The 25209-nt window shown below is 48.1% G+C and overlaps 1 protein-coding gene across 5 annotated transcripts in view; it reads right to left on the reverse strand.

Annotated features, from left to right (window-relative positions):
* Positions 1 to 14431: 14431 nt before the first annotated feature.
* Positions 14432 to 25209, reverse strand: part of ABHD6 (abhydrolase domain containing 6, acylglycerol lipase) — a 76994-nt gene continuing 66216 nt past the window's right edge. For 4 of the 5 annotated variants that reach the window (XM_019495467.2, XM_014596585.3, XM_019495468.2 and 1 more), the window contains 4 exons: positions 21650 to 21807; positions 19775 to 19829; positions 18591 to 18691; positions 14432 to 16515 (listed from right to left, as the gene is read on the reverse strand). In XM_019495467.2, coding sequence (XP_019351012.1) covers positions 16339 to 16515; positions 18591 to 18691; positions 19775 to 19829; positions 21650 to 21807 — 491 coding nt within the window. In that variant the 3' untranslated portion in view covers positions 14432 to 16338. The other variant, XM_059716046.1, reaches the window with a different exon arrangement.

Here is a 25209-nt window from a genome sequence, read left to right on the forward strand (position 1 = left end):
TGGAAGTCTCCCAGGAGCTCTGGGCATGGACTGTGCTAGTCACACCCAAGGGGAAGGGGGTTTTGTTGCACACACACTAGGTGCCTGTCTCACTCTGCTGCCTTCTGCACATGCCAGAGCTTAAACTGTTTAGGTCTCGAATTTACTTAAATGCCATTACTACCATGCTCCAAATCAGGGGATTGAAACAGGGATATCTCCAAAGCAGTTTCAGATAGCCTTTAGAGAGCTAGGACTCCAGATGCAGTTCCTACAAGCCAGGTCCAAACACTCAACTCTGAGAACAAGGTTGATGCAGCGTCACCGCACAGGAGGCTGCATTCCCTATGCCAACAGCCCCCTCCACACAGCCCAGGGCCCTTACAGCATCTCCCTTTCTCTAGCACAGGGGTTCCCAAACTGTGGTACGCAGACCCCTGGGGGTACACAAGACATCTCTGGGGGTACGTGGGAAAAATTGTGTAATGGCAGATTTAGTTTTTATTATAATAATAATTGGCATTTACAGGGTTAAAATATAAAACTGCAAGTAGTAGGGGTACATGGGCAGCTGGCAAGTCTGGAAGGGGGTGTGCAGTAAGAAAGAGTCTGGGAACTTCTGTTCTAGCAAACCCAAAATCTTTGCAGGTGTGTGTGCGTGCATATGTGTGGGGGAGTCAGCAACAGGCAGAACATGCTGCCTGGAAGTAAACACTGGAGAAATATTTACAGGCGTTTTCCTGGCGACAGAGACCTGTTTGTATTGTTGGGTAAGGCTGGGAAGGCAGTGAGGGCTAAATAAAGCCTCTTGAGAGGATAGCTGCTACTGCTGCATACTCTGTAGTGGGAGGCTAGATCTGCCCCAGCTAGGCGGCTTTTAAACAACCAGGCCTGAATACACCCAAGAAATCACAAGGCACCGCTTTGGGTCCTCAACAAGGTGCTCACCTCATGTTAGGAGCAGAGCTGTGGCTACCAGAGGTGGAGCAAGGAGGCCAGGCAGGTTGCAGGCAGCTGTCCCCAAGTCACTCTTCTGCTCAGCTCCAGCTGCCGCAAACCCTCAGCAGGTGCACAACTGTGTGCCCCGAAACTCCATAACCCTTTGGTCTCTGGCTTCTGCTACTATACTGTGCAGAGGATCTCTCTCACAAAAAATCAAGCGAGCCTCAGGGCTACTCATGGAGCCATTCAAAGCACCAAGACAACCTGACATTACACTGGAAGAGACTTTGGATTCTGGTCACACTGCTATGAAGCAGAGTTTCAATGACAGAGGCTTTCCCAGCCCTGCCTAGTCACCCTCCTTGCTCCCCAGCCTCTTCCATTTCACCAAAAATGCAGGCTTCCCCTGTCTGCTTCTACACGGCTCACAGAGCCAGCCCTGCACCTCCTCTCCTGTCCTCACAGGACAGGCACTCCCAAATCCTTTGCCAGATGAGCTTTGTGACCTTGATTGACACAGCTGGGCTCACAGATGATGCAAATGTAGGTAGATATACCAGACCCTACTTCACACATTGCTGGGGGAGGGGCTGGGCTGGAACAGGCTGCATCCACACCAACAGCATTTTGGTGGCACAGCCCACAGGTTTAGGCAGAGCCACAAAATGCTCCCAGAGCAGAGCAGAGCAGAGCAGAGCAGAGCACCAGCCAGAAGAGATCTGCGAGGATACTGGGGCTCCATCAAGAGCTACACTGGAGAGCCCAGGGAGTGATGGCAGAACAAATGGGAAGATGGAGAGCTCAAAGATTTCATCTACTTAAACACTGAATAGATATTTTAAAACATCATTTATCTCCCTCTAAGCAATCCAGCCTCCTCATCTTCTAGCCGTCTCTCAGCCCCTCGCAGCCCAAGCTCTCTGGGGGTTGCGTGCTTACAGACCTTCACACAAAGTGGTCCTACACCACTAGGACTTCTTGGTGCCACAGCAACTCCTTGGTGCCTATATCAGCATGATCGCTGCCTCCTAACGATAGCCTCCAGCCTTCGCACTGCTGCATTTCTGCCCTCTTCCCAACACTAATTCACAAATTCACTTCTTCTTTCAGAGTGAGGTACCAAACAAGGAGTTAGAGCATCCCCAAGGACCCAAAACCTTTTCTGGTGGCACCAGCAAGCCAAAAAGCTTCAGCTTCTGCACAGTTAATGGTTTAACCCCTTTTGTAGCTGATTGGCCCTTAAGCTTTTGTGTTTAGATGTTTTATGAAAGGAGAGATGTTGACCCTGGGAGCTATCGGCTCTGAAGGATGGCACAGAACAGTGGGTGACTGGGACTATCTGGCAGGAAGCAACTGCTCACTTAGCTTGTTGGTCTAGATCGCGCTGTATAACACATGCCCAGAAAGAGAACCAAATATAGATACCAAACATGATACCGGCTTGCTTAGCCCTCCAGAAAGCCAGACCCATGGCAGCCTACTGAATTCAACAGGGCTGTTCTTCACATTAACCTCCACTGACTCCGGCAAACAATACTCTCACCACCTGCCTTTCCCACCACTGGCTGAAGAGTGCTGTGATTGCCCAAGAAAAATGGATACTGCCGATTATCTCAATCCTGATGTTGACATATTAATTGCTTCCTAAGAGGTGCTGAAGGTTTTCCAGAGGGAAGTCACATCAACCTGATTGGACAATAATGATTTGGACTCTGAGAATTAAATCTTGTCCTAGGGAGAGGTCCATGGGAGTTATGCTACGGCCTTCCATGGAGTCAAGCGTTCACCCAGAACATCAGCTGCTGCTGAGTGCGCTGGGGACCCCGCCGCACTCCTGTGGGACATGCCATGTGCCCCAGCATTGCAGCACTCACAAGCCCTGACTACCTAGAGGTATGTAGAAAAAACACTTAAAGCTGTGTCTATGTCCGAAACTCCAGTTTGATTCGGAGAGATTAAAGGGTCCTGATTCGATTCAGATTCAGAAATTTGTCCACCAAAAAGGCCGAAACTCCGCCAAATCAAATCAGGGACTGAAGCTTCACACAGCCCTACTGACAATACCAGCCCAAAACTGGAGAAATGCTGCCACCTGCTGCTTATTCAACAACAAATTACCCCAGTCTCCTGAATAGGAGGAGGTTGTAATCAAGTTCAATGTGCTCAGTCCCAGCTGCTTAACAAGTAGTGAAGCCCCAGACTGAGAGCAGAGCCCTACGGCTCTGGGATGTAGCCAAAGGATAGAACTGTCCATGGAAATGGGCATGAAATGGCAGCGGTAGCTTTGCTAGGAACAGTTCAGTGCTGATCTATGCTACATACGGAGGTACCAAGTCAATCCCTGCAGCCCCAGAAGGAGAGAGAGCATGGAAGCACTGCAGGCAGGTTGCTGGTCTGTTCCCAGAGGGAAATGGGCAAGTCCCCAATCTGCACAGTGAGGAATAGGGACAGGAAACCTCTACTCCAGGGTCTGCACTCAGGTGGGAAGGCGGAGGGGGGCACTGAGGATCTTCTTTCCCTCAAAGGCAAGCCGATGCCAACACCCCACCTTGCTGCAGAAAAGCTGGCCCATTTCCATTTGTGCAGCACAATACATTGTGTTATGGGTGTGTGCACAGTACAGCGTGTTACAGGCAAGTGGCTGAGGTGGGAGGGAGAATCAGCACCTCCTAACCCTGGGTCATTTGGGACACTACCACTGGCCTAATTTGGATCCTGCTAAGTGTTTTATTCTCCTCTGATCCAAGGGTCCAAGGTCACCCCATCCTCAGAGCCAAGTGCCTCCCACCTCTGTGGGAGACCTTCACCCATATCTCCAACAAGTTTTGACCTTTATTCTGAACATAGGCAGCAAGCCCAGTGGCCTCCACATCAACATCCCGGCAGGCAGGAAACCTGACTTTCTCCGAAGGGCACCAGATGTTCCAGTCACTGGAACCAGAGGCACCTACCTGGTGGGATTTCCAATGTCTTGACTGGGGACCATGATGGGTCTTTGTTCCATGGAAGAGGCCCACTGCTTTCTAGTGCTCCCACCTGTTGAGCAACTTAGTCCAAATTCTAATCTGCAGTATTGCTGCTACGGTGCTGGGACACTGCTGAGCCCTGCAAATGCATTGGCCCTGATTGCCAAAGACTTTGCATTCTTAGCATTCAAGCATGGAGCTGCTCTTGCCTGCCATCGATCCAGGGCCTGTTCCATAAAGCTACCTCTTAGTGTACAGACATTTTCTTCTGCAGTCATTTTCTCCCTCCCCCAGCTCCACTCAGCAGCGGTCCATCCTCCCAGGAGAAGAAGTGCTGCTTTACTTAGTTGGGAATGGACCATTAGCAAAGGAGTGCTCCCAACCACAACCACATAAGCCAGTGCTCATTTGTGGCCTGGCCTAACTTAACAACAAAGCAGGACAATCCTCTCCCCTGTGGCAAAGAAATGCATCTGAGTATTTGTATAAGACTTTGGAGTCTACTGGGAAAAATTGAGCCACAAGTTTGAAGCAAAACACTGGCCTGGCTAGAAGAGCACATCTCCTGCCTACAGTCCTGACATGTAAATCTGCATGGCTGTGTCCCTCTGTTATGGAAACCTAATTGACCCTCAAACAGACAAGTCAGATTTGCAGCTGAACACAACAAAAATCAATAGCATGGGCCTACCTTGGGCTAGCCTTTCCCAGAAGAAGTGAGGGGTTCTAGGAAACAGATTTAGGTAAAGAAGGGAGCAGATGATACTTTCCACACAATAGCGGAAGCAGACAGACACTACAGAGCATGGTTGGACAGAACAGCCGCAGTGTGCAGCTGTGGGCAAGAAAAAACCTTCACGACAATCTGTGGCACAGAGAAAAAAAGATGAACCCCCAGATCACTGCAGGGCTTGCAAGCCTTCCTTGGACTGCTTTAGAGCCTCACACCTCCTGCCTGAAGTCCTTGTGGGAAAAATCATCCAAACCTCTGTGCCTGGACTCCCTTTCCATCACTGGAAAACTGCTTGGGCAGTTAATGCACCAATTGACAGAATCAGTTGTGCAGCCCATCAAGGAGCTGTGCCCCGGGGAGCTGCTCTGGGTGTCAGCACACCCAGCAGAGTGAAGCTTTTCTCCCTCTGGAAGAGCTGAGAGAGCCATTACAGGTGTGTATACAGTACAGCATGTTACAGGCAACTGATGGAGGGGAGAGGAAGAATAACACCTGCCATCAGGTGGAAGAGGAAAACACAGGCTCAGGGAACAATGTGGTGGCACCTGGGTTTTCTCCACGGTTTAGATCACTCACTAGCTCCTTATGTTTGCCCCACTGCCAGCGATTCCAAAGGTTTATGGATAGTCAGGCCATCTTCACTACATCAAACAGGTTGTGTTTAGCAGCTTTGTGATTGAAGGAGTTTGGTGCTGTGCTGTGGTCCCAGGCATAGGGAAATTCCTGGGGATATTTCTGAATTTTTGATAAAGACTACAGGTAAGCAGCTGGCTCAATAGGCTAATCTGGCTTCTACCATCTTGGCATTTATGCCCTACAGTGGCCTGAATTGTGCCTGAAGAAACTGCAAAGGAAAGGTGCTGTTTGCAGCTCATCCAGAGGTTCCTTCTGTGGCTTTGACCTGTATGTTCCAGGTGAAGTAACACCACCACAATTCAAGGGGCCTAAGAGGAACTGGTCTCAGACCTGCCATGACCTTGCCCAGCTGGAAGGTTGGTTCCTTTACTTTTTAACAAATGGAGCTGTCTCCCATTGAGCAATGCTGGCAACAGTCTCAAGAAATCACATTGAGTTTGGGCCTAACCTTCTACTAAGAAAGCTTGTTTTTATGCATTTTGCTCATATTCATCAACTTACCTGTAACTAGAGAGATGGTTGAGTAGGACACGTCCGCATAGGAACATCTGTCTCCATTCCTGTGGGCATGCATGGCCACAAAAGGCCAGTGTTAACCATGGCATGCATGTGGCTTTAGAAGAGGACAGGAAATGGCTGGGAACATATCCAAGTTTGTGGGGCATGCAACTGCCGGTTGTATTGCTCAGATGTAAAAACTGATGGGGTCCTTGCCAGCAGCTGGAACATTCAGAGGCTTCTTGGGACTAAGTGTTTCTGCCTGACCACATTGCAAAACATGGAAGCCTTTGGACAGGTGGTCCCTGTTCAGGGTAAAGTTCAAAGCCTGGTTGAGAGCTGGATGAAGAACCCCATGGGCACTGACAGCCAGAGCAACCTTGGACCTTGGCCAAGTGCAACAGAGGAGAGAAAGCCCTACACAGGAAGCAAATGAGGCCAGAGGCAATGGCCCCAAATGGCCCGGGGTTAGGAAGTTTGGCCCCCATTCCACGTAACATAGTGTACTGTGCACAAAAACATGCTTTGTTATACAACCGCAAACGGGTGGGCATTCAGCAGCAGGGTGGCATCTTGGCATGCACTTATACTTCTGCCCTGGGGGCTGCAGATATGGGGGCATGGGCGGAGGTGGAGGGGCTGGCCTCACTTCACATGGACAAGGTGTCTGAGATAACACCCAAGCACATGAGCTACGGTGCTGCTCTCAGGACCTGGTGCAGAGATTTCCTGACCCTGCTCCTCACTGCACTGAGTGGCCAAGTGGAGACAGCAATCAGGGAATGAGGCAGAAACCCTCTCTGCAGGGCTCTCACACTCCCATCTCTGCCTGAAGCTGGGAAATTGGGCTTGCCATCCCTGTCTGGTGGTATCCTCTGGCTGCACCACAGGCCTCAACTGTCACTATGGAGCTTGCTCTGAAGGAGGACCCATGCTCATTTGCTTTCTCATGTAGTGTGCAGGGGGGCATAGAGCTGGTTTGCAATGTCCTGCTCCAGTGGTTTTCAACCTGTGGTTTAAGGTGTCCACAAAAGAGGACAGCAATCAATCAAAAGTATGTGAATACCCACACCTATAATTCAAAGGGGTTTGCATCTATATTAAAAAATGTTAGGGGTCTGCAAATGAAAAAAAAAAAGGTTGAAAACCACTGTTCTAGTCAGTCCAGCCCCTCAGTGCACAGCTTCTGTGAGGTAGCATCCAATAAATTGTCAGTTCTTCCTGGAATCAGCAGGCGGCAGCAGCTCATCAGTTTGAAGAGTTCAATAATGACACCACAGTGTTTTGACACTAAAGCTGCCCCATAACATTAACCTTATCCTCAGCAACGCCAACGTAGTAGACATGTAGGTAGAGAGAATCTACAGCTCAGAGTCTCTCTTATTACTCCTGATCTCACTAGAGTACTGGCAGGCCTGAAGCAAACCCACGTAGATCATAGAAAATCCTAGGGCTGCGGCGGAGGCTGGCTGGGGGCAGGGGATGAACTTATAGCAACAGCAAGGGTTTGTTGTCAGAAGGGAACACACTGTACATGCTGCTTTGCGGCTCTTTCCAGGGAGGAAGGGAAAGAGGGACATTGCTGGACTCTAACAGTTCAGTAAATGCATGACTAGGTTTGTGTGGAGTAAGAAAACCTTTGAGCATTTCTACCTGCCCAGAATCCGCAGTCAATGCTTTGCCAGACGCTGAACACTAGGACCTATCCAAGTACCCCTAGGGGTATGTGTACCCCTGGTTGACAACCCCTGCACTAGGACACAGTTTGTAACACAAAATGCTTGAGGAATGAGCTGCTCAGTGCTCCCTTGGAACAACCAGTGATGAAAAAGCAAGAGACAAGCGATTTCTCCTCCATTTACAATAGCAAGTTCAAATAGAGATCAATCCCCGAGCTACTCCACTGAGTCAATCTTTCGATCCATTGCCACTCTGGCATAGTATCCTAGGAACTGCCCGTACGTAGAGTGCTTAACCTTTCAATCTCCCCGTGTAGCAACATAAATCTCGTTCACCTAGAGCAGTGCTTCTCAGCCTTTTTGAACTCAAGGATCCCTCCATAGCTCCCGTGACCTAAGGGGCATCCAATTTCAAAAACTAATTTATATATTAATTACAGTCCTCACCCCCTTGGGGCTGGGGGTTGTATAAGCAGACAAGCCTGTACTTGGTTTTATCTAAGCTTCCCTGCTTATCTCCTCACACCTCAGGGCACCCTTCAAAGGATCTGGTGGCACCCCAGGGTGCCCCAACACCCCTGTTGAAAAATCACTGACCTAGAGAGCAAAGCTCAGAGAGATTTTCCTTACGGTATCATTTCAAACCATCCATATTTTCATCTTTCTGCCTCGGAGTCACTAGTGAGCAATTTAAAGATGCAGGAGAGGGCTCACCAGCTTACCAGACAGAGTCCAAACATGAGTGGGAGCCACTACACTAAACCCGCAGGCCATACAGCCCCAGTGGTCACCATAGATCTGGTCAGTGTGTCATAGATCTCACCCCACCCAAACCCCTTTTCCCAGTACAGGTTGGGTTAAAAGGGCTCCCAGTGGGCCCCAAGGAGGTCCGAGGGCTGCATTCGTTTCTAGGGTGTTTCGTCAGGTGCCAGACAAACCCTCCTGCCATTCAGAATTGATGCCTGGGGTGGTGGGGCTCAGCACTGCACTGACGGGTGTCCTGACCCTCGGGGGTAGAGAGGAACCCCTGGCTCTTGCTTCAAACACTGTCAGCAGCAGCAAGAGCAGATGCTCCGTGCTGGCAAGGAAAACATGGCCATGTCCTCCCAGGGCCAGCCTGATGTTTGCAAAGCACTTGGCAGGCATTCAGCCACACCTCAGAGCAGCACTGCCATGAGCTCAGGAAGGATTATCCCCACCTTGGGCTAAGTGATTTACCCCAGATCCCACAGGGAGTCTGTGGCAGAACCAGGGGTGGGTCTTGGCTCTCAAACCCTGACACCAGGCTACCTCCCATGAGAGCCCAGTGCGAGCAGAGAGCCCAGCCAGCTCCCCAGAGATAGATGGGAAACATTCCCTCTCCTTATCCATCTGCCTTAGGAGCTTATACAGCCCAACACTGTCATACTTCAGTCTCTCACACATTTCCCTCACAACACCCCTGGGACACAGGCAAGTGCTATATCCCCATTTTACAGATGGGAACTCTGAGGTGTAGAGAGGCTACCCTGTTCTCCCAAGCCCTGGGCTAGAGCCCTAATCACTGAGCTACCCCTTCTCCCCACGTAGTTTTTTATTTCCCCAGTAACAGGAGAACTTCACCATATAAACAAGTTGCTTGGGGGAGAGACAATGACTTCAAAAAGGTTTCAACTGCGCTGCCTTGGTCATGACACCTCCCAGCCCCTTTGTCAGGAACAGGTTCAGCTGGGAGCAAATATGCAGGTCGCTAGATACCATACACAGAAATGAGATCTCAGCCTTTCAGTCTGAGCGAGCAACACAGAGACAGGCCTGTAGAATACCTTTGAGTTGATGGGTTTTGCATTAGTGTCTGGCGCAGATAAAGGGGCCTGTTGGCTATTTATAGCAATGCCTTGATTTGTGATGTGCCTGGGGAAGGAGCCAGCCTTTGCCTGAACAGTTGTAGGCCCCAGCCTGTGCTCTTTCAGGTGATCTCATTAGGTAACAAGGCTAAAAGCTTCTGGTACCTGAAAGATGAGCTACAGGATGAGCTTTCAGAGCAGGGGCTAAGAACCTGTGCAGGTCTGAGCTTTCTGGGTTATAATGCTTCACCTGCTTTAAAGATCCATCATGAGCTATGGCAAGTTCTGGGCACATGCTGCTCTGCAGGGGGCACATGGGTGAGATACCTGCTTCCTGAGATACCCTCTGTTGAGGCAATTAAGGAAGAGAGGACACCAATGGATTTCACTCGGTGTTATACCAACCTCCTCCAAAACACAACATCACCAGGCCCCTCATCTAGTTCCTACAAGTCCCTAATAGTCCCAAATAGTCCCTAATTAAACAACTCTCTATTACACATAGAGGCCCTCTCCCAGGAGTACACGCAGCTGCCAGACCTGATGATGTTTGATCCCACCTAGCTCATAAACCCAGCAGGACTGCTATGTTCCCCCAGAGAACTGCATGTTCAAGGCAAGGAGCTTTGCTTTGTTACATTAGCCTCTGTTAAGCCCTTAGTTCTCCATCGCTTGTCAGATGCTTTGTGACTTCACCCCCTTTTAAGATGCCAGGCTTCCAGGGAACAACAATTAATTCTTTGCAGGAGCTATAAAAAGCAAGTCGAGCCACCAGTGGTGCTGTTTAAGTTACTGTTCATTACTTATACTCCATTTAGTTTTCTGAGTTCAAAAAAAAGTTAGAAGAAGAAATGTGACTCTCCTGACAATTACAAGGGGGAAACACTTGCAGCTAAACCACCACCGTGTCAACAGCACAGCACAGCACGCCCAGCTTAATGGCGATTCACCTGCAGCAGCCTAGAGTCCAACTGCACCCCTCATCACAAGTTGTGCCCAGGCACCATGCAGGAGACCCAGTGGTTTCCAGAGTCCCCAAGTCTCTTGGGACCTGGCCACATGACAGTGCAAAGTGTCGTGGAGGGACAAGAAGCCAAGGAACACATGGAAGCCAGCAAAGCAGCTAAACCAGTTCACATTACACTCTTTCCCCAAGGCCGATTATATGAGCAAAGGCAGAATATGCTGCCACAGAGTTATCCCCTCACACACGCTGTACTGTGAAGACAAATAATAGGCATCGCTCTGCCTCAGGTCAGCAGTTCTGGCAGGGAAGGGTCCTGCAGGCAACAGGGTCATGCTGACCCAAAACAGGGTGGCCAGGTATATCAGCCAAGTGCTAGACATGGTTATAAATGACCAGGAACCAGAGAAGTACCCTGTCAACACTAGTCAGAGCAAGGCAGAAATATGAGCAAGTTCCCACCCAGCCCGGCCTCGTGATTATCTGCTCGTTAAATGATCACTCTCCATCTGGAGATCAAGCTTCCCTCCACCCAAGGCTCTGGTTGTGCCTTATCTCTCTGCATCCTACCCCCTCCCACGCTCATCTTTCCAGGCTGCCCCAGATCAGTCATTCATCTGCAATCTCCCTTCTGGGAGAAACCGGGAGTTACCAGGATCTCCCTCTTGGCTGGCTCCATGATGGGCCAGGCAAAGGCTGGGTGCAGCACAGGCCAAGCTTTTACTTGTTATTGCCTCTTGGTGGCACCCTCCCTCACTGAATGCCTGCTGCACCTGTGACCCGAGGAACAAATGCTGGTCTGTAGAGGCCCACTGATACCACAGGAATCAAACCAGTAGGCAGCAACTGGCAGTGGTGCCCAGCTCTAGCTCAATGCAAGGCCTGCAGAGGCCCCAACAACCCAGCAAGCGCACAGAGCTGACCACCTACAGCAGCTCCCCAAGTCTCACCCCCAGCAGAACAGCACGGCAGCTCCCTGATCAGGATGGACTTTGCCTGAAGCCTTCTTGTATTCAAGGCCCAGACCAGGCGGGCCCAGGAGCCTTAGCAACCACATGCAAACCGCAAAGCCTCATAGCTTAAGGTTTTTGTGGCACAGCAGTCAGGCAGCTAAGTGTTTGCCCCGGCCCCTCCTGCTGGGACTGTAATACCATGCTGGACTCCAAAGACATCCACATGAAGCTGTGTTACCAGGCCCAAGGCTGTTGCATGTTAGTCTAGCAGGGAGAGGCAGGCCCATAAACCAGGAAAAGTCGGAGGGCAGGGAGTACTGATGCCACTGCACAGTCCACTCCCACGGCACACATTTCCTTGCATCTTGCTCTAGTCCTTGGAGCTGCCTTTGGCCTAGACAGTGTTTGATAGACAAATACATCTGCACAGGGAAGGATGTACATTTGCTCCAACCAGCAAGCAAATGAGAGGGCCAAGCCCTATGCATGATTTCACCCCAGCAGGAGGAAGAGTATCAGTGGGCAGCCACCCCTGCCTGAGTGCCCCACTGGGGTCTCTGTGCCAGGGGGCAGGGAGTGCAAGAAGGGGAACTGCAGTGGTATGCTCATGCAACCAGGCTGCAGTCACATGCCCAAGGGGTTGGGGGCTGTGCAGAACCATTGGCTTGGGGGTGAAATTCACCTGCACGAAGCCAGCAGGGTGGGGCTTTATGCAGGTTAACATCATCTTGCAGTAAATCACAGGTGCTCTCCACTATCCCAGGAAGACCAAAGTCAACAAAGATCCATCTGGCAGGTGCCATTCTGATCCACTCTCAGCTTTTTAAAATAGAAGTGGGGCAAAAATCAAAGCCAGAAGCTGAGCTGCAACAGGGTGCTGCATTCATGCTGCAAACAGCATGCTTAGGTTCTCCAGTCCATGGAGCTCTGGGCAGTAGCAGAAGCCTCCCCAGTGGCCTGCAGTGATGTAGTCTGAGGTCCAAGCAGTGGAGAATTGGGGAGTGGGAGAAGGGCTGGGGTCTACCAGGGAGTGCAGCTGTTGCTGAAATGACTGCCAAGGGGGAACAGAGAAATACAGGAAAGAAATGACTGAGCCAGTTACTGCACAGCAGGGACCAGGGCCTGGAAATAGCCCTCAAAGTGAATCATAGGTCAGGACTGACATCGCCTTCACATAAGCTGTCCCAGACCAGACCTGGGGAATTTTACTGCTTAACAGCAACAATCTCAAGCCTGGAATCCAGACTCCCCGAGTGATGCCAATCTGCCATTTAGAAGCGAGGAGCGGAGCCAGATCCGCATTATACACTGGAGTCATTGTAATGGCGGCTGGAGGGAGGCACCACTTCTCTATTATTAATGCCACTGCTGAAGTCAGTTTTAGTCATTTCAGTAATGAAACGCCAACCTTGGGATTAAATGCTTTGTAGCACAAGAACTGCCGTCTGTTAAGGCACATGTCAGGGAACTGGCCCGATGACACAGCCCACAGATGTCTTTCCACTTGCTTAGCTCCATGCATTGGTGTAGATCCCTGCTGCATGAGGCAGCAGAAAACCCAGCTGGGCAATGCTGCCTCAGACCCTCACCCCCAAAGGGGTCTCAGGCGTGATGCCTGGTTCATGTTCCCCAGTCCAGCAACTGCAAGTATTTCATGTCTGGGTGGACGGAACTGCAGGCTATCTGCAGATTTTGAGGCAAAGGCTTACAAGCTGCAACCTCGGAGCTGTTTGAGCTGTTCTCTGCACCACAGCCATTTCCAGATGTTGAGCTGCCTGAGACTGAACCTTTTTGAAATGCCTCAAAATGACCATTTTGTTTTACAAAGAAACTGCTTTATGGTTAAATCCATGCACAGCTGGGTGGAGAGAGGGGGAGCTCATGCTGCAGCTTTTATGAGGACTCTGCAGATCTTCCTCAAAATTAAGCAGCAGGGATGTGGAGGGATGGGCAGGAATGTGGGATCCAGGATTCATCCCAACCCAGCAGCCCAAAGAAGCAAGAGCCTGGAGGAAATTCAATGAAGGCCTCCCTAAAGGAGTTTACTGTGTGTACGTATTTGAGTCTCACAATCTGATGGATCAGGGTCTTCTTTTGATGCATTTACCCAACTCCAGAAAAGTTTGACCATTAGCTGAGCACTGTCATGCCACCCCCACCTTGCGGTTGGTATAGTTACCCAGAGTCAAATATCTCCTAAGGTGAGACCAAGAATTTGGGAGTGCCAGGTCCTCCGCAAGTGACGCATCCACACTTTGATATAATGAGATATTACAATCTGAATGATATTCTATAGATCTTTGGTACCAATTGACACCTTCCATACTAGACGCATCAACATTTTACATGGATTAGAATCAGGTTAATCTGCCTAAATTGAAACTTGGCTTTGCCTCAAACTTTTAAGGTCAAATTTGGTTTGCATTGAAATGCCTCTGAAGAGATCAAAATTTGGTCCTAGCTGCCACCACTATTTTTCAATGGTCCCAAGTAGTCATCATTTACAGCATGCAGGTCAGTGTTTGTATCTTTAAAAAAAAGGGTTACTGGAATCAGAAAAGGTTTCAGAGAAGTGCAACCAAAATAATCAGGGCTATGAAGCAGCTGCTGTACTGGGAGAGACTGAAAAGGCTAGGACTCCTCAGTTTGGAAAGGTGGTGGCTGTCAGGGGATACAATAGAGGTCTATAAAATCATGGAGGGTGGGAATAAAGTGAATAGGGAGCTGTTATACACCATGTCCCAGAATACTAGTACTGGGAGGAACCCACTGAAGTTCTAAATTATCAGAGCAGGATTTTTTTTTACACAGAGCACAGTTGCCATGTGTTGCTGCTACAAAAAGTTGTAGAGGCAAACAGCACAACTGGGTTCACAAAGGGATTAGACAAATTCATGGAGGGCAGGTCCACTGGAGCTATTAAACAGAACAATCAAGGATGCATCATCTGACATTCCTAAACTAATGATGCTCGATTCCAGGGAAGGTATGACAGGATCACTCGAGACATGTCCCATTCATGTACTCTCCCTCTGAAGAGCCTTCTACTTGCTGCCGTCAGAAACAGGCTACTGGAGTAGGTGGACCATTGGACTAGGTGGACCATTGGACTAGGTGGACCTGCTATGTCACTTGACATTATTACAATACCCAGGGTTCACAGACATTCAAAAGCCAGCCAACTCCCCCATCCATCTACATTCCCCCAGCCACCACCCTCTCCACCCCAAATAAAAGTTAATGTGTACAGGGCTGTCCAAGTCATTTGAGTTTAATATTAACTGTTTGTGTCCTGTGCATACAGCAACCTGTGGAATCCTCACAACCATGTGACAGCCAACATTTTTTGCCAGCTCTCACCACATAAAATGATCAGCCACCAAGTTAATTCCTGTAGTAGAAACAATGACCAAGCAATTAATCGAACAACATATTTCTAATTTTCTAAAATAAAAAAAGAGAGAGAGGACTCTCCTCTAAAAAGAAGAGGCAGACTAGTAGTGGGGTTCAAATATATATACAGCTCAGATCACACTGGAAAAGTTAGCTAAAAGGCAGCTTTTAGAAGTGGAAGCTTACAACATACAGTCTACCAGAGTCTTTAGTTTAGCAAGTGTCCGCTGTTGATGCCCAAGTGCAGTGTCCATAAGGGGGCCTGAGGGTGATAGCTGTAGTGACGTTCTCCCACACTTTCAGAAGACAACATGCTCATTGGCTCGCTACTAAACAGGGCCCAAGAACCAGATCCTCACCCAAGCCACACAGCTGGACTCACTGCATAGCTTGAATGAGCACCCAGCAGTTGACTTTGAAGACACAGCAACACACACTGCATATCATAGGGGAGGGATGAATCAATACAAAAGTCAGTCTACACACCACAAAAAAGTGTGTCATGGGTAAGGAGACTCAACTAGTCTGGCTCTTTCATCTTGATCCATGGTTTCATTTAGAGAAAAGTCACAAAGGGAAATCAGAGGTAAGTCGCCCAAAGGAAACGCTACTGAACTTGTACTTGTCTGCACCACTACATTTTAAAACACCTTTTAAAATGAGATACAACACACCTGCTACCAACTCACATTGTACGAGTTTAGGAATTACAGGAGCCTGTACAGTACCTAGCTGTTAAGATGCTTATTTCATTTCACTTAGGTCTTATACTTGTTTGCAATGACATTTACCAGTCACAGAATTCACAGAATTCATTAAGAGACTCACTATTTACATCAAAATATTCAGCAGCACGATAGAATAGAAAAGAGCTGAGATAAGAGCTCACCCTAGTGTTAACCTGAATTTGATCAGTCATGCTTCTATCTACAGGATTATTGCTTGCTTAGGCCCCAAATCTAAAAAGAATAAATAGGTCTGGGAGTGTCTTTCCACTTGCTTTAACTGTTCTGAAACGTTCTCTGTAGTGCTGGTTGTTATATACAACAGAGGCTTAACATCAAAAGAAAAATATCCTCCACCAAAGAGAGGCCAAGCTGTAGAAGTACCTCATTATTCTGGACTGTTAAGGCAGCAAAATATCTATCTATACATAGGAATTGTTCAGGGACTAAAAAGTCCACCTACAATAAGTGTAAACATTTTGGGTACACAGTCATTTTACTTCTGCAAATTAGGTTGTGTGTGTGTGGCTTCCATTTTCTGCATAAGTCAGAGGCTAATGAGCTACAGAAACAGCACTTTAGCAAATGCCTGGAACATTAGAATTCTCTTATAACAACTTATCATGCAATGCAATAGGTTCTAAAGAGCAGACATAGCTTAAATCACACTCTATGACATTTCCCCCTTCCATACTTCTTATATATCCTAAGTGAATGTCATTAACACCTATGTTCCAAGACGTTTACCATTACATAAGTTCACAGAACATGGGCTACAGAAAGAGTTTTTGGTGCATTCCATGGCTAGAATTTTCTGATTTCAGCTCATTTTCTAATTTATGTATAAAAAAATGAAAATTGTTCTATGATCCCTTAGGTCACTGTGTGTTGAAAGCACTACAGATTTATGTATCAATGATTCTGGCTTCCTCAGGGACTTTGGCACATTCACCCCACTTTGTACAAGATCCCTGAGAACTTATCAAAGCATCAGCACTTCACAACTCAAAACAGCTTGTTCAGGTGCTCAGCTCTACATGAAGCTCAAGCGAGTTTTTTGCTGTTCTCTGCATTGTGCACCAAGGCTAAAAATTCTAAGATGAGCTTCGCAGTCTTCCTGGGCCTTTCCACTACCACCGAGTGTCCACAGTTTTCCAGAATATGCACATGACAGTCAGGAATGGAGTTCGCTAGAACATCTGCTCCAGATACATCCAGGACCTAAGCAACAGAAAAAAAGACACCAGTGAACATTCAAAGATAGTCTAATCAAAACTTACGGACTCTTCTGGGACCCTGCTTGGGCACCTGGCAGGTTTTACACATCCAAGTGGGATACCTGGTCACTCCAAACTGCCTTTCTTTCCCACCTCAGATTCTGAGGAGCAGCTCACAGAACTATCCATGGCTTCTCCTATGTGGTTTCCACCATCTTTACAAGCCATGCTCCGTAGTGGAAATAATCCAGGCAGCGCCATATAAAACTATACTGGTTACAATCCTGTTTAAGCCTTGCTGGTGCTGTCAAGGCAGCAGGCAGATAGGTATATATTACACAAAATCATACCGCTCCCCCATCCCAGACCAGTTTGTAACCACTCTTCTAACATGGCTTAAAGACCAGGGGAAAAACTGTGTTCATGTATTATTCAGGGAAAGCATTCCAGGACTGGCAGTAAGCGCTCAGAGAGCACTATTCTGCATCCACCGAAAGGTGAAGCTGATCATTCCCACCACAAACCCACTCACACTGATTCCTTACTTGAGCCCCTTCTCTGCTCTCCTCCCAGTTCCTTTGTCACTGAGTCTCCCCGCCACTTCACAGGATCCACAAGTCCAGAAATAGATATGACACTGGACAATATCAGCACATGCAGATACAGCCCTCTCTAGCCCCTGCTGGTTGCAGATCTCATCAACATCTTATGGCAACCCTAGGCAGAATGCAAGCCCAGCTCCTTTCTCATCTGCTATCAGCATGAGCTCCAAAAGCACCTTCTCCCATGGATGCTGTGGCATCTCTCCCCACAGGGGCATCTGCTCCCCATCTTGCTAAGACATCCTGGAAAGTGGCATTAGGACTGTATGAAGAACCCTCTGCAGGTGGCCAAAAGTGAGGAAGCCAGCCTGGATGAGAAGGATCCTAACCTAGATGGAAATGATTCCAATGGCAAATGCAGACTAAGATGGGAAGGCATCAGAGCCCCAGCCCATAGAAGACCGTCATGATGGGTCCTTTCCCTAGTGACATACCAATGTCTCTCAAGCTCACTACTCCCTTTATTTTAGATCCAGGCTTTAGATCCACATGGCTCCGAGTCACCCATCAGTTCTGTTCCGTGTTACTCCTCCCCCAGGATATGGTTCCCAGTTCCTTCACCCATCTGCTCAGGAATGCTCTAAGCCAGCCTTGCACCCCAAGACTATCTGGGGGCCTGCACAGCTCTTCATTCAAGTTAGGGCAGCCTCATAATTGTGCTAGCCCAAGCCCTGCTTCGCAAGGCTCTTTACATGCTGTGAAAAGCAGAAGGCAGAGAGCACAAGGGCCCTTGGGTGGGACCAGGCCAGCAACTCCATCCTGGCATGGGAGTCCCCTAAGCAGGAGGCATTCCCTGCCACCTTTCTGCCAACAGAGCAGCTTGCTGGAGCCATGGCACAGGGAGAAGCACTACTTCCCCACAGCTCCCCCCAACTCCCTCCTCAGCTCTGGTTCTCCTCTCTTTACCCACACACATCTCTATCTGCTTCAGCCCTCCCTATTCCTCCCTCCTTTACATCCCCTTGCTCTGCTCTCCATCTTGTGCCTTTCTTTCTGCCGCCCACCCATGGAACAACAACTCTCTCGTTGCCACGACAACTCCTCATTTGCCTTGAAATTCCTCTCCCAAGCCCGTGTCTCTCAAGGAGCTTTGCATCCCTCACTTCAGCTGCAACTGCTCCCTCTCCACTGACAACCACATGAAGGGGATCAGAGCTCTTGGTAGCCAACGCTCCATCCTGATCTGCTCTCCCTGCCATCTCCCCTTCCCTCCCATCCATCCCCTGCTACCACCCCTCAGAGACAGTACCACCTAGCTGAGCTGACTGTGCCCTGGGGCAGATGGGGACCTTGCATGCTTGCGACTGGTCTGGAAAACACTGGGCATGTCAGGACAGCCAGGTAAATCAATCCTGAACTAACACGACATTCCTCTTGCTAGGTGCTATCTGCTGTGTGTGCTCATGCTGCATCCACACAGTTGGGAACAGCCACAAGCCTCATGAAAGCGCACAGACATCAGAGTGGGAATAAGTACCTGGTCTTGTTTTCCCCAGATGACCTGCGTCGGGGCTTTGATCTTCCTCATGTTCTCGTGAAGCTTGTATACGGACTTCTCATTGACAATTTCCAAGAACACTTTTCAACAGGAAAGAGGCATTAGTCTGACATGTGGAATTCACTCTATTCAGTGCTAAGCCATCAGCAGGCCAAATCACATCGCACCGCGCTGCACCGCTCCTCCAGCAGGCTCCCTGAGACCTTAAGGAGGGGACCTGCCCCAATAAAGGAGGCCTTGGCAGGGCTGGGGGGAAGGAACTAGAGCAGGACAAAAGCCTGCAGGGCTCACCTTGCAGTGGCTCCTTTCCACTCTATCCAGGAGGGAGTCAGTGCTCACCCCACTGCAGAACCACACCGAGGGCTTGCTTATGAACTTCCCCTGTATCCCTCCCTGGGAGGCCAAGGATCCTTTGGGCTCCACCATGGCAAGACTTGCCCTTGGCCCCACCAGCATCAATTAAAGCTAACTGATGATTAAAAATACCTTAAAATAGCCAGGGGAAGATGTGTCCACACCAGCCAAGGTGGAGGGAGCTGCTATCCTAAGCCTGGGAGATGCAGTACAACCCCTGTAGCTTCCTCTCATTCTCTTGCCCACTCCACCACCCCTCCCCCTCCACCCATTACTTCATCCTCCAGGGGAGTAACAATGGCTCATGAACATGAGAGCAGTGGGAGCAATCCAAGAAGAGGAGCCAGGGCTTGGGAAAGCTTGGCCCCAAGGAACTTGGAAAAAGCTTTGGCAGGACTGTTCTGGAGTTACTGCTTGCTTAACAGAAGAGGCCCAGGGCTGCAGCTGAAGGAGTGACCTCTGGGACATGCATCGCTCACTGGAGTTAGCCCTGTCAGCTCACATGACTGCAGGAGGGGGGCTGGGGCACAGAAGAGCATCTGGAGTCACCATTCAGAGGGCAGGGAGGAGCACATGTGTCCTACGTTCCCTCTCAGCACTGCCCCAGCCTCTCCACCTCTGGCAGAGATCCCCCACCGTGAAGTATCCTCTGCAGGGAAGCCCTGGTGGCGAAGTAACTAAGCCTCCATTGTGCAGGGCAGCAGAGGAGGATGGATCTGAACCCAGACTGAGCCCTTTGGATGCCAATCGCAGACACAAACCCAAGAGAGCTTGTGGCGGGCACTAAGGGGCAGACCTCTCCCACTTACATTTGCGGTAGAATTCATTGTGGGGGATGCGGACGTCGACAAGGCCCTGCAGAATCTGTAAGGAAACAGAAGCACATCAGGGCAGCTGACAGGACACACCACATGCAGCCAGCGTAGGGCTGGGCTGGGGAGCCAGCATAGGGAGCAGTTTCCAAGGACAAAGGATGGGTCTGCAGGGATGGCTCATCCTCAGCACGCAAATGCTGCTCCCTCCAGTCCTCCTGCCCGTTACATAATGTGAGGTTTTGTGATACATTTCCAGGCTGTTGCAGTAATAAAGAAATGAGGCTGCTTCGATGCTGCAGAGCAAGACAACAGCAAATGAGTTGTACAAGCTCTAACCCCTCGTAAAGGGGCTGCTGGCCCACAGGACAAAGTGCCTTTTTATGCTGGGAAACCAAAATGTTCCATCAAGCCAGATGGGTGCTCTGAGCAGGCTGCCTTCACCGTTATTGCTAATATAACATTTCCCCTTGGTGTTACTTTACATTTTCTCTTAGCCGATAATCTACTCATCCCAGACTTCCTAAGGAAAATCAGCGTAATGGCGAACCTATTGCCAAGTTCCTCTCGCCTCACAATGGAGCAATTAACATTTCCTTTACACTTGCTAAAAAATGAACAAATAAGTAATCCTCTTCCATGCTGGATAAAACTTGTTGTGTTTATTTAGCGTTTCCTGCTATCTATCTTTGCTAAAAGGACCCAGAGACTTCCCAACCAACTGCCAGAGAATTTCAAAGTCTTCAGCATGGAAATATCAGGTTGGTCATGCTGGAAAAAAAGACTGGGAAAGCCAAGATTAAGGGGAAAGTGCAAATGCAAGGATTACTGGGTGAAGTCCTCTGCTCTGCACATAGGAGTGGTCAGACTAGATGATCAAAGAGGTCCCTTCTAACTTTACACTTCAGAGACATTAGCAACCTTAGAAAAATATTCCCCTCCTATCCACCATTCTTGCTGCTAAGAGGAATAACACTGCCAAGGATGGAACCACTGCAAAGGCAAAAGAGAAAACCTAGGCCCAGCTTCAGGAACACCCAAGTCATTCCACCAGCAAGAGCTTCTGCAAAAAAGTTACTTATAAAATTGGTTTTATTTCTATACAGAAACCTCCCAACGTTTCTATGAAGTCAAAAAGGGAAGTGACCTTTAATATCCGTAAAAACCTTTATCAAAATGACAGGGAAGTCAGAACGAATGAGCCGGCTTCCATTACTGCTCTTCCCAATTCAATAAAATGAAATTAGTCATAAATAATGAGCCCCTTTGTCCTAGAGATTCAATTTCATAGGTGCTCAAAATGCAGAGGAACAGATATAACAGTGAAGCCTTCTAAAATTAATTCAGGATACAAGGGGAGGTTGGGTTCTGTCAGAAGTCTCACCTTGACCCACCCCACCTTGTTAGGCTTTTGGTTTCTTGCCTGGAGCATGAAGACCAAATGTCACAGGTTCTCTTGCAGCATATACTCCGAGGTATACTTTGCCTAGGGTCACACAAGAAGGTACCAAAGCTCGTCTTGTTTAGACAGAACTGCAGCACTGAGTTTGAACCAACATAAAACCAGATTTCTTGCCTTCAAGGATAGTTTCAGACTCTGTTTGAGGGGACCACCATGGTCCCCACCTGGTCAAGGTTCTCTCTTCCATCCTCTATAAGTAGTCATCCTATGCAGAGAATTACAAAAGCCAGGCTGCAGCTCACAACATGGGCTTCTCAGTTCCATCACCAATGACACCACAGTTGAGTTTAAAATCCTGTTGTTCTGGGAGGAAAAAAAGAGATTTCCCTCTGAATGTGTTTTCTGGCTCATGTCCCCTCCTGGCCAAGCCTGTAGTGATTGAAGGAGGTTAATAGGTGAGGATTTCTTACTTGTTGGGGTACTTTAAAGCGAACATAAGAACAAAGTTTGAGCATCTCAGCCATTTCTTCAGGGGTTGATGGAATTAAAGGAATCCTGTCAATGCCCTCCGACTCTTTCAGCTCCCGCAAAAACTTACGGAATTTGTTATCCGTTGGATATGGCAGACCTGAGTAAAATGAACAAGACACATACCCACGTGTTAAAATTCAGAAGCAATAACAGCACAATGCAGTCTAAAGTGACAGCACTCATGTTTGTGTCTAGAGGAGACATCCTCTACATAAAGCCTCTTCTGCGTGTACTGTACATGTGACGCTATACTAGCCTCAACCTCATCACAATGCACAAATGCACCTTATTGCCGGGATTCTGGAGGAAGATGAAACTTCCTACAAAGTCCCACAATGCTTAAGATGAAACAGAATACAGATGTGTTAACGAAGATCCCATTCTGCCATGCCACCTCCTTGCTAGACCTGTACCATGGGAGCTCCTCACAAGTACAGCCTGTCAGCTTTGCCAAACTGCCTGAGAAGCGAACACGTGGGAACTGAAACCAGACAACCTTTGTAATTTGACAATTAAACCGAGGTTCTGCTCTCCATCTTTTGAGCAGACTTTCAGATGTTCCCTTCTCTAACTTTGTAGACCATTTTCCATAATAAGGTACCTGTCAAAAGAACCATAGTGTTCATGTGATGGACACTGTCTCTTCCACAAGCTCCCCAGGTTACCTCCTTTTATACACAGTGAATCCCATACCCAATTTCATCCATGAAGTTAGAACCACGGTGATGGCAATGCAGGGACAATATTCCTGCTGAATAGTCCTGAAAGGGACTAACAGGGGGAAACTCCCTTACCCATGTCAGAGGTTAATGTCTATGGCCTAACCCCCTGCACGCTTTTTTTTTCAAACCAAAAAAGAAAATAAAGTCCCCACTTATAATATTTACCAAATAATGTCCCAGTTCTCCCTTCTCACCACTGCTTCTGGGTGCCAAATGCCTCCCAAAGACTAGACAGAGAAATTGTCAACTTAGTCAAACCCAAGAGCCTTTGAGGCACTAAAGATACATTCCACGGGAGAAGACAAAAACAGCAGCAGGAAAGCCTATGTATTCAGTTGAGGGCATGGAAGGAGAAAAGGAGAGTAAGAGCCTGTGAGGTATAGGGAAGGTCAAGATAGACATTGTTAAGTACTTTAGGTACATCATGCACAGAAACCTGATAGGTGGAACAGCTATGCCACACACGGCGAGTGGCTGGAATGCCCGATCACAGGCAGGGAAGGCTGTTTGCGTTTTGCTTTCTGTTTTTTTAATTCCTTCTATTTTTTAAATAGCTCAAAATGCAGCAACATCCAGAACCTCCACTAATGATGCTGCAGCCACAGCAGCCTATACCCCAAAATGAAATGTCAGACAGGGCATATCCAAAGCACCCAGACTCTTGCTTACTACCCATATATTTTGTGGTCATACACGTCTAAACAAAAAAAGCAACAAAAAAACCAGCAATGAGCTTTGCATAGAAAATGCAGAATCAATGGCATGAAATGTTCTTTTGGAAGGTGAGAAGTCAGGATTTAAACATTTTTTTGCATATGCTTGCAACCAGCTCTACGTCAGACCTCTTCGGTACAATCAACAAGTCACATATTGGGGAAATATCGGATGATTTAGCCAGAACCTCTCCTATATTAGACGCCCAACACACAGACTTATTTCCATTCCTTTCTTTCTCTGGAGCAGACAGGTGGTAACCAGGTAGCATTCCTCTTTGCCTCAATATTTATTTTTTGTCTAGAATCTTTACTTTATTGGCTGGGAAAGGGATGCAACAGCTGTTATGCCGAAACATATAACAGCAGTTATAACAAAGCTCCCGCTGCACAGAGAACACCCCGCTCAGATTCGCGCCCATTTGCAGCATTCAAAATCTAGGCTTATACTGAACATTTTGGCCAGCTACCAGGATAGGAAATGAAGGTAGCAAAACACAATGTTCTATATACACCAGGTATTTCATACATTGCACTTATTAAGGTTTTTTAACGTCATGATCTCCAAACAGATGGAGCTGAGGAGTGGTCTTTGTAACACATTTGGGCAGAATCAACTAAACAGTCTTACCCTCTAGGCATTCAGAATGCACAGGAACTGGTTCTCATCCTCACTGATGCTGCCCTACACCACTCTGGGCCTGTAAAGCTGTTCTCAAGCAGTGGAAGTGGACTCTATGCCTGCTTTGAGGCACTTTTACACTACCAGAGAGGTGCAGAGAGGTCTTACCCTAAGTGAAAACCAGATCAGAAGGGATGGGACAGCCGGACTGAATTCCCTTGTACGTTTTCAACAGAAGTTTCTTGTCATGTCACTTCAGATTAAGGTGACTATATGTCCTGGTCTGGCCAGGGCAGTCCTGGATTTCGGAGGTTGGTCCTAGCCAGCCAGTGAAAATTAAAAAGAGCACCCCAGGCACGGAGGCAGAACAGCAGGAGCTATGAAATAGGAGCTCTGGCAGGCAGCAAAATTGCCCTAAAATAGGTTAGCTTGATTAGTGGAATGACAGTTAATACTAACTGTTACTTCACAGGGGACTGTTAACACCTATGATTTCATAGACATTAAGGCTGGAAGGGACCTTGGAAGATCATCGAGTCCAGCCCCCAAAGCAAAGCGCACTGGGTCACTAACAGGCCAGTGACTCCCTACAGCAGCAGAAGAGACGGGGTCCTGGATTTCACATTGTCCCATATGGTCAGCCTACTTCAGATCCTCCCTTGACCTTCCACTTTCCTTCATCTCAGCTGCTCCTGTGCAAGCCATATGGCTCTGAGAGTCTCTCATTTAGAGCAGAGAAGCTGGGTTAGACTCTCCTGAGGTGCCCAACAATTAATATTGGCCTGTTGGCAGTAAGTGTCACCTTCAGACTCTGCTACAATCCATGATGAATTTTAAGTCAATGCTGTGACATGATGAAGATAAAAACAAAAGGGCACATTTAAAGATATATTGCTTGCATACCCATTCCCAAAATAGGCAAAGATTGTTTGGTAAAATTCCCCAGGAAACTCATTCTGATTACAGCGGTAATCCTAAAATTAAGCCCTGTGCAAGTTTTGAAGATGGAAGGAACACACTTGAGATGTTAGTTACATCCAAATATGTACAGCAGCTCCCCAGAACAGCTGCAACTTGCTGATCTGTAAAAGCCAGCGATGATCTAGAGTTGTCTTTGCTGGAACTGTAGATCCTAGTTCACTTTTCTAGTCCCTTCTCCTATCTGCCCTGCCACCCTTACAATGGAAGGCAAAGCTACTCTACCTGGAAGATGGTTTCTCAGAAAACCCCACCTTGGCGTAACACAAGCTCTAAGGATGTATAAAGCAAAGATACTGCCATCTCTTCTCTTCCTCTGCAGGAGTCACCTTCTTTACTTTCCAAATTCCTCACCCAGAACATCCATTGCAAACGCTCCATTTTCACAACAGTTCACCACTCAAGGACAAAATCCACAACTGAGTTTCTTTAGAAACAGAGACGGCATTTTTTCAGCTAACACT

This window comes from Alligator mississippiensis, chromosome 12 (genome assembly GCF_030867095.1).
Source record: "Alligator mississippiensis isolate rAllMis1 chromosome 12, rAllMis1, whole genome shotgun sequence".
Taxonomy (NCBI): domain Eukaryota; kingdom Metazoa; phylum Chordata; order Crocodylia; family Alligatoridae; genus Alligator; species Alligator mississippiensis.